The sequence below is a fragment of the Rhipicephalus microplus genome, chromosome 6 (assembly GCF_043290135.1).
Source record: "Rhipicephalus microplus isolate Deutch F79 chromosome 6, USDA_Rmic, whole genome shotgun sequence".
NCBI classification, from domain to species: Eukaryota; Metazoa; Arthropoda; class Arachnida; order Ixodida; family Ixodidae; genus Rhipicephalus; species Rhipicephalus microplus.
The window spans coordinates 13006959-13021095 of NC_134705.1; the positions used below are offsets into that span (position 1 = coordinate 13006959).

General features: G+C 44.9%; 1 protein-coding gene across 3 annotated transcripts in view; it reads left to right on the plus strand.

The window, feature by feature from the left end:
• Asator (tau-tubulin kinase asator) overlaps window positions 1–14137 on the plus strand; it is a 396184-nt gene that overhangs the window by 236556 nt on the left and 145491 nt on the right. For all 3 annotated transcript variants that reach the window (XM_075865820.1, XM_075865818.1, XM_075865819.1), the window contains exons 4-5: window positions 3807–4021; window positions 6965–7135. In XM_075865820.1, coding sequence (XP_075721935.1) covers window positions 3807–4021; window positions 6965–7135 — 386 coding nt within the window. The remainder of the gene's footprint in view (window positions 1–3806; window positions 4022–6964; window positions 7136–14137) is intronic.

Below are 14137 nucleotides of genomic sequence, written 5' to 3' on the forward strand. Positions count from 1 at the left end.
TAGGCTGAAGAACACGCTTTAGGGCAAGTTGTCAGCCGTCGTCTGCTCTACAGATGAATTGCTGTGCGCTGCATCTCGGAGGCAATGTTTTAGATTATGTGGTTCAAAGTAGGGACAAAGATTACGCGTCCCGTAATTTTATCGACAAAAACATTTTGAAATTCATTTTAACGTACTATACTTCAGTTTTGCATTCGCACTGCGAATACTTGCGCACGCTGCTTTACGTCTGCTCTCATTAAAGGTGAGAGACATAAGAACAGACGACAGATCACTTTCGTGCTGCTGGTTTCACGCATAGTTGCATTGCCAGTAATTTGAGCCTCAAGGAGCGTGGCGATGGCTGACCGCTTCAGCCGGGATAGAGTTTTTAGTTCAGATTACCTCAAGTTGTATAAAAAGAAAATGCCTCATCAAAAAAACTTCCGCAAGGTCGAAGACATCGGCCTGTTTGCCCTCCAGAAGCTTTTGCCGAAAGCTGCCCGCCATGCACATAACAACGACCACGTCTGCCAGAACTGCTTCAGATGCCTCAGAGATGTGCTGTCTTCGTCTAATGGCTTCTCAGCTGAAACAGCTGATGATTTTTTGCCGGAAGAAGAAAAAGGCAGAAGTCAAGAGCGGTGCGTAAACATGCCTGAAGCATTGTCACATATGCGACTGGAGAAGCTTCATGCGCAAAATAGCAAAGTTCATGCAGAGCCAAGACAACTTAGCAGCGATTCTACAGTAACTGTGAAATGCCACCGTAACGTGTGTAACCACCACTTTCAACCATCAGATCTAAAATGCAGTATGTGTGCCCAGTGGTTCCAGAACTTCAAGCAAGCCTATGAAGCGTGTTCTTCGTATCAAGTGCGCAAGCGTTTGTTGACACTGTTGCCGAGAGATATAGAGCGCCGAAAACTACAAACGCTTATACCAAACTTGTCAGCTTACACGATATAGAGATCCCGACGCTGGCGCGCAAAACACGGGATATGGTTAGCACCAAATGCGGTAAAAAGGAAACGGCTGAACCCAATGGACGTCCAGGCAGCTATGGCTTACTACTCTGAAGATGAGTATAGCTGCTCTTGGCAGAGTTTCAACAAAAAAATGTAGTATCTGTTATCATTGACGGAAAAAAGGAGCTTGTTTCGAAAAGGTTTGTGACCGGTTCGGTGCGAGAGGCTTACCGTCTTTTTATAGAAGCTAATTCAAACACGTCTATCGGGCTCTCGGCCTCAGTTTTATTTACTGAGGCCGAAGTGGGTTCTTCTTGCACCACACCAAGAAGTGGGCATTTGTATATACTGTGCTAATGCCATGGAGTGTGTATCTGCCCTACAAGACGTGACCGATGGTGCCTACATGGCGGACTTCTTGAAAGAACTATGTCTTTGCAGCTCCCCTACAAGTGATTGTTTTTTTAGGCCATTGTGACTATTGTGCTAAGGAGGATGCTCTGACAGCCACATGTTTAGAAATCCCTGAAGATATTAAGGTAGCCTATGCAGTATAGGAAAATGGCGATCTAGTGAAAAAAAAACAGCCCAGGCAAGTGCTTTTCTGCGAGAGCTATGTCTATGGGTCGTGAAGTTGATTGCCCATGATTACAAAAGATACATTGAAGAATCAGTAATACGTCAGGGGAAAGAGAACCAAGAAAAAGAATCTTGCATTTTTCACTTTGATTTCGCCGGAAATTGAACAGCCATTTTACCGAATGAGGTACAGTCGTATTACTTGCACAAAAGACAGGTGTCTATATTCACGTGTGTCGTCACAAGGAACCAATCAATTCAAAGTTTTGCCGTCTTCAGTGATGACACATGCCATGATGCTGCACATGCCTGTTTTGCTCTACAAATAATCCATAACTATATGAAGGAGCAACTTAAGCCTGACACGCATGTTACTTATGTTTCTGATGGTGCATGCAGTCACTTCAAAAACAAGTACCAGTTGTTCGAGTTATGTCAGAAAGATCATATATCACCAAAGTAGGTTTTTTTGGCCACAGGACATGGAAAGAACTCTTGTGGCGGCGTTGGTGGCCTACTAAAGCATCAGGCTACGCTCTACAACCTCAGAGCAGCAAGCTCAGCTGTGATCATGTCAGCACCCCAAATGGTGGCGCAAATGAGTGCGAAGCTCAAGAATGTCAAGCTGCTGTCTGCAAATGCAGACGAGCTAAAAACATTCCGTCAGTTTAAGAAGAGCCAATGGAGATTGTTGCCACGTGTTCCAGGCATACGTTCTTGGCATGTTTGGCTAAGCACATCTGAGGGCACTGATCGTGGTCGTGTTTTGTTAGCGTCACGTACTGCTAAATGTGATCAGCAAAAGATGCAGCCATTTTGAGCGCATCTCTTCTTTCACGCAGTCACCACCAAAGTACCAGTGAGGGTACTTCAAGCGCATATGCTTTTGCTAGCGAGACCCAACACTTGCGTTGGAACATTTTCATGTTGGAGTTTATCTGCAAATATAGACAGATGTGTTGCAACTGAGTTACAGTGGCGAAGATTTCCTCCATTAGAGCTGTGCTATCAGGAGCATAAATGCGCCTTCATGAGTACTTATTTGTCACAGTGCTAAAACAGTCTTTCTTCACCAAATGCGGTCACGTTTACTCGCGTTCGAAGCTCATTGCCGCTTTTCCGTTCCGATTTCTAGATTTCTCAACTTATCAGCGCATTCCCAAAAAGCTCTGATTTGTACCACGAATATTGCCGCTGAAGACAAAGTAATGCAACATGTTTTTCTATAATACTGTATGATGGCCTTCGGTTGTCTATTTACGAGATGTTAAGGAAAATCGAAGATGGGTTTTTTTTTATCATTCAAATTTCAGTGGAGTACACTTTTGCCAATATGAGAAATTTGAGGCAATATATAAAAATTTACATTTGCCCTACGGCCACAATAATTTATGGACTTATTGAACACACTATATTCTTAAAAAGTGCCAAGTTTGAAAACGCTGCTTGCATTACTTTCGGAGAAAAAAATGGAGAATACGTAACTTATTTTAAACTGTCGCAAAGTTAGACATTTTTAAAAGCTATATTCTTAAGGTCTACAAACTTGAAATCATATGAATTCATTCTTCATTAGACATGCATTTCAGGTAAAAAATATCTTTCTTAAAACAAAAATATTTGTCTTTTTATAGCATCTGCAATTTTCGAAAATGACAGGTGACGAAATTGGTGCCTCCGTGTTGGTAAAATTTGATATTTTTTTCTCGTAAGTTATGCCGTTAATCATAAAACAAAGTTGACTTTCGGGCTACTTAGTGAGAGGTGCACGAAATATAAAATACTCAATGAAATATAAAATATCAACTTTTGGACCCGTGTCGATCTCTCGTGGAATCACCCAGCGCATAATGTCTTCCTAGTGTGTTGCACCTGTGAGTGGGCTGCACGAAAAGCGCAGCCCACACACATAAAAAGCTGGGGGGAGGCCTGGAGACTTCGGCTGAGAACATATTCTCTGTCATAATGCCGGACACACGTGTTTTCTGCTGTGTGAACGAAAAGCGAAGAAGTATCATAAGTATGCCTCTGTTTTTGTTATATTGCGTTTATCAGGTCATACTTTTTATGTTTTGATACAGTTTAAAGAAGCAGCGCCTTCACTTTTGATGCGATGCTCTACGAAATCTTGTAAATGAGACCGTCACACTCTGTCTTTCAAAGTGCCGTGAAGCTTCACCTGGGAGCTATTTCATATTGTACAGTGCTTACCTCATTTAATGTGCCTCACAGTAAACGCCATTCCACTGCTTATTACGCGCGCACTGCTCTACGGCGCAGGTCGCGAGCACGTGTGCCGCTTCATCGGCTGCGGCCGGAACGACCGCTTCAACTATGTGGTCATGCAGCTTCAGGGCAAGAACCTGGCCGAGCTGCGTCGCTCGCAACCCCGAGGAGCTTTCTCGCTCAGCACCACGCTTCGGTTGGGGCTGCAGATACTGCGCGCCATACAGAGCATCCACGAAGTGGGATTCCTGCACCGAGACGTCAAGCCGGTATGGTTCGCAATTATACTTTACCGGAACACGTCCTGAATTCCGAAACTTAACCCTACCCTTCGCGGGTATAGTCGAGATGCTTTCTAACAAAATGACTGATGACCTGTATGCTGATGATGGACAAAATTGGTCGCACGTAGAACCAGTCGAGAATATACCCACTGTAGTTGTGCTTTTCAATACGGCGTGTCCCCACCAGGCCGTGTTCTTTTTTTTTTCAATTTCGTTCATTCCCTTTGTCCGCCGTGGTGGCCCCACGGGTATCTTCGATTTTCAAACTTCTGGCAGCTGAAGTAAAATGTAGGCTATTTGATATCCCATTTCGTAGTGTCATTAGAGCGTAAAGTAAGACACGGGACAACGAGACGAGCGAAGACGAGCACTGGCTTCCAACTGAACTTTGTTGTGAAGAACAAACAATTTATGAAACTGCAGCATGCGAGCAAAAGTAACAGCCACAGCATGCGTTCGTCTCGTTACCTCGTGTCTTCAGTTGCGTTGTGATCACTATGGAAGCTTCCCGGCAGCCAGAGCTAACCAGCTAGTTTCGTACGGACAGGGAACAGAGCCATGTTAACGTGTGTGAAGAACTCAAGAATTACAAAGCTGTCCGAGGATTGCAAAATCTAAAGCTGTACCAGCCATCGTAGACGTCAACAAACGCTACCGTCGTCGCAGCAAACGAAACATCTCGCCGCGTGCGCGTTGGTTTGTTTTACAATGTCCGCTTCAAAATATCCGGCTACGTTTACCGATGAGCTGCATGAAATAATCTTCTCCGGCGAGCGCATTTGTGGTACGAACTTGTACGCTCGCAAGATCACGCGCAACCCGCCCCATTCGCGAACAAAACAGCTGGCGGCTGGTGCACAGCGTCTCGAGAAATAATGAGCGCGCTCTGTCTGGCAGGCTGCAGGTAGCCAGAATATCTCAAGTGGCTACGGTGCTTGGCTGTAAACCCAAGCGCCACAGGGTCTATCCCGTCCGCAGCATTTGGCGACGCAGAAGCCCATGTACTGTGAGGGCACGCTAAAGAAAACTAGACGGCCGTAGCCTTCGGCATCTCTCACAATGTGGTTTTAAGACAAAAAAGGTGGAATTCTGAAGTTCACTTTTAAGAGTTGAACGCGATACCAATATTCGGTCTCTAGTGCGCACTTCAAACACTTAGTGCATAAAATCTTTTCGAACTTGCTACTTAGACAACTGGGGCGGGTGCCTGAGCATTTAAACTGCTGATGCGTCACCGAGATCTAAAGAACATGAAACCTTCAAATAGCGACATGTGCCATGCTTTTCTGGGACAACGCTCTGCTCTTGATCTCGTCAAGCTCACCGCGACGACGACTCCGTGCGATCAGCTACTTCTTACATCACTTAGCGAAACATGAATCGAGTCCGTGAGATCATGGCACCGCAAGACACTGAAAACTTCACATCATTCCAAATCCTCCTTGAATTATCCACAGGACGACTAGGGGGGGGGGGGGTGAAATGAATTTACATTGCTATATGTGTCTCGATTTAGAATATGTGGGGCAATGCTCGGGTAACGTTCGCTTGCGAGAGCTTCCCCAGTTCGCCTTATTCACTTCGTGAAGATGCGTGAATTTTTCGTTATGACTATATGCGTAACGCGCAAGTTTCGGCTAACCGTAAGTGCAGTACGCGATAACGTAATTCTAGTGTCGGCGTCGTCGGATGTGAGCGAAAAGTCATCTTATGTGTGACCCAAAAACTCGAGAACGATGCAAATGAAATAAATAAACGATAAGAAACCCTGTAGAAGAGTGTGGACGAAATCTAGGTTGTCTGGGTCGAAGTGGGGATCGAACCCGGGACGTTTGTGTGGCAAGTGGATGTTCTACCAAGCGGCCACGCCTCTGCTTGTGAAAACAATGAAAATATCTTCCTGTTCGAAAATGCAGTAAAAGTAACTTTTATGCTTCACAAACACACGTCTCCTGTATACATGTTTCACAATGCGACATGAAATATTGCAGTAATAATGCATTGTCAAGCTTTCATTGCCAAAGGGCGCCATAATATGCGATTATAATGGCTGCGTCGTTGAAGGCCGGTACCCCCCCCCCCCCCTACAAAAGGCACAGATGCTACTTCGCCTATTCCCTTAAGGCCACATAGCATAGCAAATTTAAAAAAGTTTCATGCACTGAGTGATTTAAGTACGCACTACGAACAGGATTTTGCTATCGCTTTCAACTTCCAAAGGCCAACCTTTAGGGTCCCCTAATTTTTTATAGCACGAGTGATAATATAATTGTCCTAACTATGGTCATTCATTGTAAGGCATAATATAACCTAATCTATTGCGTTAAACTATATTTTATATTCATTGATGAGGAGAATATGATGCGTGACGAAAATCAACCATCCGCGGTGAAGTACGAGGCCAAAATTTGTTTACCATCTGGATGAGAGTGAAAACGAATGCCTTCGTGCAGATTGCGTAGGAGTGTCCATTGTGAGCACGCTCACGTTTCATATCAACAGTAAAGCACACCGAAGCAGGATTTTTGGAGCGGCAAGTGCGTGCTCAGACCACACGCCTCCTTTGACTGGCCGCGGGGCAGCCTTTGCACACGCGTCGCTACTACGTGGCACTTCTTCTCCCAAATAATCACTGCATATGCTAACCTCTGGATAATCTCAAACATACACCAGTGCCACCGCGTGGCGTTCCGATTGGCTGCGGCCAAGCGACGAGCATCGATTGGAGGCCCCGAAGCGATTGTTTTGCGCCGGCTATCTCCACCTGGTGAGCAGGCTTCCCTCGCGTTCTGCTTTGCCGCTTTGGCCTTCGATGTGAACGAGCTCTTAACATGCGTTCGGCTGCTTTCGCAGTTGGAAAGAGCGTGAATGCCTGCATGTCCGCACTTATCGGTTTTAATACATCATCGTTGTTATCTTGTTTCGCAGTCCAACTTTGCCATGGGCCGTACTCAGCACTCGTCACGTAAAGTGTACATGCTGGACTTTGGACTTGCACGACAGTACGTGACGACCACGGGCGAAGTACGGCCTCCAAGAGCGGCCGCCGGCTTCCGAGGAACTGTTCGCTACGCTTCCGTGAACGCCCACAAGAACAAGGTAATTGCAACTCCTGGGCGCCCCACTGCTGTTGACGCTGCCAAAGAAAAAAAAGCAGTAACAGAATGCGTTACTTGATACGCTAACAGCTCCCATAGCCAGATCAGTTACGAAAAAATATTGTTGTCGTCGTCGACAAAAAAATAACGCACGGTACTTTTGGGTGAATAACTGTTCCAACGCAAGCGCGAAAGTGCTGTAACAAAAGCGAGAAACGGAAGGCAAAGAGGAACAACACGAGCACTGACTACCAACTGATTTTTGCAGTACACATGTTGATATATCGGCGGTTTTCCCTAGCGGCAAACGGACGCGTCCAAGTTTTAACGTGTGATCTAATGGCCTTCTCCTTTCAACATCTTCACCGTCACCGCCACTGCACCCGAATTGGCGGCCAACAAAGCGGGTGAAGCGTATCGTCCACGCCGTCCGTTTCTCTTTTTGATGACGATAGTCTTTCTGGGGACCTTTGACGCAAAACTTTTCGTCTGTCTGTTAGTGGACTTGTCTGTTTGTCCGCCGAAACCGTACCCAAAACGGCCAAAATCTTACCCCATCCGCAGCGCGCACCAATGCTCCTCAAGTTTTTGGGTTCATACTTGTGCGATTGTCCATTTTAAAGCAGTTATTGCGCATATCTGAGGCACAATAAGAACACGCCGATATTCTGTACATCTTTATACCGGGAAAGCCATACATAATTCTAAAGACTAGAGCATTTATTACGTTGTGCTGACAATGCAACGCTTGCGCGAAAAGGCAAGTGTTTACAACGCTTTGCTAAGTCGACACGGTGGTGGCACTTACCCGTCGCCTTGCGTTCTACAACTTATCGCGTCCGAGACGGCTGCGCCCGCCGCGCGCTTCGTTTTCCAAGAAAACTTTCAGATAGCACTCATGTCTTACGTGTGACATGCCTCGATGCCCTCGTTCGCCTCCGCTGCATAAATCGAGGCTCTCTAACGCAGCGCCTCCAGAATGTCATTCACCGATTTCTATGCGCCGAACAATAAATAAATGTTTTATTCACTTGCTCCAGACGCGAGGCTATTGTCTTTCGACAACATGTGCAGTAAAGCATGCAGATACGGAACCTTGTTTTTTTATTCTCTTAGGCCCTAAGCCGTCTCGCCCTATGGATGACCGAAATTAAGTGCCTTTCTTCAAGAATCACTCCCACCACCGTTTCTCGCCGAAGGCTACAGGCCAACGTTTGCCACGCGCCACATTGCAGCCGCGCCGCTCAGGAGAAGCTCATGGCGCTTCGATACGACGGCTCCTTATACTTTTGCATTGACAAACTAGCTGCAGTAAACTGACTATACAAACAGGCGAAATCTTCCAACAAGCAAGCGTGAGCAACGCGGCGTATTTGTGGGAGAGCTTCCGATAAAAAAGGAAGGCACAATGATAAAAGGACTAACTCCTAGCTAAAACTGTGAACTATTTTCATGCAAAGCCCCTGAAGGCTAGTTCTCGCATTCGTCACCATATTTCCTAATACGATACGCCTTAGCGATTTCGCGTGTTAATTTGTCCATATGGCGTTCCTGCACACGGCCTAAAGTAGAGGCTGGCACCCGCAACTTTTAGACTGCATTACAAGGTTGGAACTTAACCCTCTGCATAAATCATTCTTATTCTCTCCTAACCTTTCATTTATGCAACGTCCAGTTTGACCACACGTCAAACAGGAGTTTGTTCTAATTTATTAAGTTTGTTTTACTTGTTTCTTACAACGCGTGCAGCACTTTCTTACGGTTCACCTACGAGATGGCAGATTATATAGGAAAATCCCGGGATAGTAGACAATTATAGTATACCTGGCTTACCGTGATACCAGAATCGAAGTGCGCATGCGCAGATACGTACGTTACCCGTACTGCTTACCGTACGCGTGGTATTTTTCAGATTTGACCCCACCGTGGTAGCGCAGCAGTGCGTAGTGTACGTAAACAAGGCGGCGCTCTCGGACGCCTGCTTCGAAGTGATTTTGGCGTAGTTGTTAAAGTATTCACCTTGTTCGCAGCAAACGACTGTTTAAACTGGCTTCGCTTGCCTTCAGTTAGCTTCGACGAGGGAGTATTACAGATAAGGTGGCGTAGTTTTTGAGATAGCTTCCAATTGCGAACTCGTCTAGGCCTAACTACAAGATCAATGTTACCAAATCGGCAACATCATTTTTTTCGCGTTTGGTGCCTGGTTCTTACTTATTTGCTTTTACTATTAGTAAAATAAAATTTGTAACAATGCTTAGCGTGGTGGCATAGGCATACATCCTCGTTTTCTTTTCCTTTTCCTAATGTTTATTTTAATAACTATCCGATAGGTGGCGCCACCTTCTCAGCTGGGGCACGTAAACAACGTAAACGCTATCCCGCAAACTATAAGACGCTGTCCACGACGAACGTTTGCTGCACGGCAACACCATTCCGTTAACATCCGCTATCACGTTAACCATAAACTATAACTGTTTTATAGTTAGACTAAAACATAGCTAGTACCGTAAGAGCTCGCATTACCAATAAAATGTTAACGTATGTACGCTAGCCGTAAGGTAAAAGCGTTACAACAATTACACGTCACATTATTGTGATGTTAACTAGTACGTTACAGAGTTAGCGGGAAAAATCGCAGTTTCACCGCAAGGTTGGGGCAATGAAGGCGATAACAAGAAATTGCAATAACACACGAAGCTGACACATTTAGATACGATCACACGTAACTCAACGCTACGCCGGAATTACGGCTGCTTCAGATAGAGGTGCTCTTTCAGTTGTGAAAGAAATATACTTTTCTTATGGCGCATGGCAACGTTTAAGAAAAAAATACAGAGAAGAGTGCATCTTTTTAAAAAAAACAGATAGGGTGCTCTTTCCTATCTGTCTTTTTGAAACGTTGCCAACTAGCCCAAGTAGCCACTCTTTTGCTGTTTCAGCACAGTCTCTTCACGGTCAGAGCACAAAAAGTTGAAAGGTACACGAGCCGACCGCTGATGCCTACCCAGAAAAGTCGTGCCCTGTGACCTTGTAATTAGTGTTCACAGCTGCTGTTCTAGCGCCTCTCCCCCCTCCCCTCGCGTTCCTACTTGCTCGTTCAAAACAGGCGGGGCGTTTCCTCTCAGCTTGAGCATTCGAAACGACGAAGACGGGCTGGCTTGTTTGATGTCTGCTTCAGCCACGTTCACCACCTACTCGGGTAGAACATACAATGCGCGTGTTATGAATTTGGACTTTATACGGATGGCAGAAACATGTCGAGAGAGTCCACATAACTGCTATCGTAACGAAACATTAAGCGTCACGACGAACACAGAACGCAACCGTACAACGCTGCGCCAGAAGATGCATACTCCTCTTCTAAGGGTGCCTCATCGAGTGCAAAACAGGACCTTCGGGGTAAACACGAGTTATGCGAAAGGACATCATGTGGTCGCTTGGTCATAGACTCATAGGTGAGGCTTTCGCGGAAGCCCTGCAATATCACACGAATTGTAAAGGGAGGGGGAGGCAATAACCCAGAAAAGGGACTATCCCTGCAGGTGATATAAGGGAGTGCATGACTTGTAACGCTGCGTGCTGGGCTAGGTCGCATGGCTGTAAACGCTCTCACATTGAGCTCTTCTGTGATTGAAAGAGCGAAACACGCTTGACGGTGTGCTGGCATAGACAAGAAAGGAAAGGTACTCAGGAGATGATGGAAATCTGCAACCAGAAATTTGTTAACAGGGGCTGAGCCTCCACCAGACGCTTAGAAGAACAAACTTCTTTAAAGCTGCAACTCAACGTTCAACTCTTCAGCCCTGAATGAGACAACTTCTCTCGTCAAAACGTCAGCTTCAGCACCCACCCCCTGTTTATGAATTTTTCATTAAGGAGAAAGCACAATTCAGGCACAGCGTTAATTCATATCCACACAAAAAATAAGTAAGGAACCTCCACACCGAAGAGGCCGTTCAAGCACTGTGGTGCCATTTGTAGCTTGTGAAGATTACAAGCATTTGATTTGTATGGGTGTTTTAAAATTCCAGACACTTTTGCAGTTAATAAGTGCTTTCTATCATGGATATTCATTCTACTTCATGTGCAAGACCAGTACTTCATGCCACGCAGCGAATTATTGTAGCCGTGGTTGTCCGTCCATAACAATATGCAGAATAACATTTCTACGTACGGTATTCGTGACAAGGACTTCGTGATTTCATTCTATTTTGTCCTTTCTTTGCATGTCTCTTTGTCCCTCCAATGCGTTCTTTTTCTGCATTTCTTTCTCTCCAGTTCTCTCTTTCACATTTTATGGGGTATGCGTTACTCTCCCTTCTTTTGACATCTCTCGTATTCCACATCGCTTCCTTCTTTTTTTACTATGCCATGATTCACTATAGCTGCTGGTAAGGATTAGGTAACATCAGATTGGCTCAAAGATGGAGAACAGATTGTATTAGAGAAACTGGCCACCCTGTTTTGACGTGTCTCCTAACGAAGAGGGTACTACTGTACGAGGAATGCTAACATCATCTTTATTCGTAAGAAAGGGGACGACGAGGGCTTGAAGAATTAGAGGCCGATCAACTTGCTCTCCGTCATAAGAATACAAGCTATTTGCAAAAGTAATTGCTAACAGAACGAAGACAACATTAGAATTCAATGAACAAATAGATCAAGCAGGGTTTTGAACAGGCTACTCAACAATGGGCCACATTCATACTATCAATTAGGTGATAGATAAGTGCTCAGAGTACACCGAACCACTATAAATAGCCTTCATAGATTATGAGAAAGCATTTGACTCAGTATAGATATTAGCAGTAATGCAAACACTGCGGAATAAAGGCGTTGACGAAGCATGTGTAAACATCCTAGAATAAATCTACAGATGATCAACGGCCACCATCACCATCATCAGTCTGACTACGTCCACTGCAGGACAAAGGCCTCTCCCATGTTCTGCCAGTCAACTCGGTCCTGTGCTTGCTGCGATAACTTTATACCCGCAAACTTCTTAATCTCAACAGCCAACCTAACTTATGTCTCCCCTAACCCACTTGCCTTCTCTGGGAATCCAGACTGTCCCTTAATGACCAGTGGTTAACCTGCCTACGCGCTACAAGCCCGGCCCTTGTTAATGTTTTCTCATTGATTTCAACAATGATTTCCCTAAACCCGGTTTGTCCCGGATCTATTCTGTTCTCGTCTTGACCTTCAACGTTACACTTATCATTTTCCTTTCCGTCGCTCGCTGCGTCATGCGTCATCCTCAATTTAAGCTGAACCTTCTTTGTGAATCGCTAAGTTTCTGCTCCATAGTTAAGTACGGGCAAGCTGCAGGTGTTGTATCTACCTTCCTCTTGAGGGATAGTGGCAATCCACTAGTCATGATTTGAGAGTGCTTGCCAAATGCGCTGCACCCCATTCCTACTCTTCTTGTTACTTCAATCTCGTGGTTCCGCTGCAGGGTTATTAGGTGTCTAAGTAGACGTAGTCTATTACAACTTCAAGTGCAATATTACCTATCTGGAAGAGCTGTTCTCTTCTGAGGTTGTTGCACATTAGTTTTCTGTTGATTAGTTTTAAGACCTTTATACCTTTCTGCTCTCCTTGTCAAACACCATGATCATCAGTTGCAACTCGTTCTCTTAGTTACCCAGCGATGCAATGTCATCGGCGAAGCACAGGTTACTAAGGTACCCTCGATTGACTCTTATCCTTTACTCTTCCCGTTATATCCTAGGAAAACTTCCTGTTAGCACGCACTGAAGAGCATTGGAGAGATTGCATCTCCTCGCCTTACACCCTTCTTGATGGGTATTCTGTTGCTTTCTTCATGAAGCACTATGGTGGCTGTTGATCCTCTGTAAATTTATTTCAGGATGTTAATATATGCTTCGTCGATGCCCTCATTTTGCAGTGTCTGAATAGCTGCAAATATTTCTATTGAATGAAACGCTTTTTCGTAATCAATGAAGGCTATTGTACACTGGTTGACTGTATTCCGAGCATTTCTCTTACCTGATTCATGGTATGAATGTGGTCGATTGTTAAGTATCCTGTGTGAAATCCTGCTTGTTTTTTTGGTTGATAGAATTCTAATGTTGTCTTAGTTCTGTTAGAAATGGCCTTTGTAAATAGCTGGTGTACGACGGAGATCAAGGTCATCGGCCTGTAATTCTTCAAGCCCTGGTCCTCTCCTTTCTTGTGTATTAAGATGATATTAGCATTCTTCCAAGATTCTGGTACCTTTCCCGTTAGACTACACTTCGTAAACAGGGTGGCTAGTTTTTCTAACACAATCTGTCCACCGTCTTTCAGCAGATCTGCTGTTGCCTGATCCTCACCAGCAGCTTTGCTTCTTCGCATTCCTTTCAAGACTTTTCTCACTTCTAATATTACTAGTAGGATGCCATCTGGGTTACTGTTAGTTCTTACATTGAAGTCGTGGTTGTCCCAGCTACTGCACAAATCTCTGTAAAACTCCTCCGCTATTTCAACTATCCTATCTATATTCATAGTTACTTTGCCGTACTTGTACCTTATAAATATGTTTTTCTTTCCCCATCCCAAGTTTTCTCTTCACCGCTTTGACTCTTCTTCCGTTCTTTAGAGCGTGTATCGTACCTCCAACTTACACTGCACACTCCATAATGACACTCATCAGATAATAATTCATCGCCTCAATCAACTCTAAGGCTGATTTCCTTGATAATAGCCGAGTACCTGTTCGGAAGCGAGACTGAATTCCGGTACTTTCCCTCTTTGTTCTAGTTTAGTGATGGCTTCCTGCATATCAGTCTCTGTCGTTTGTTCTTCAAGTCTAGGTGAAATCGAAGCCGTACCATTCTATGATCACTGCATCGTACCTTGACCAGCGCTTCCACATCCTGCAATGTGTCTGGGTGTGCACTCAATATAAAGTCTATTTCGGCCTTACTTTCCCCATTAGGGCTGCTCCATGTCCACTTACGGTTCCCCGTTTTCGGGAGAAGGTACTCGATATCCGCAAATT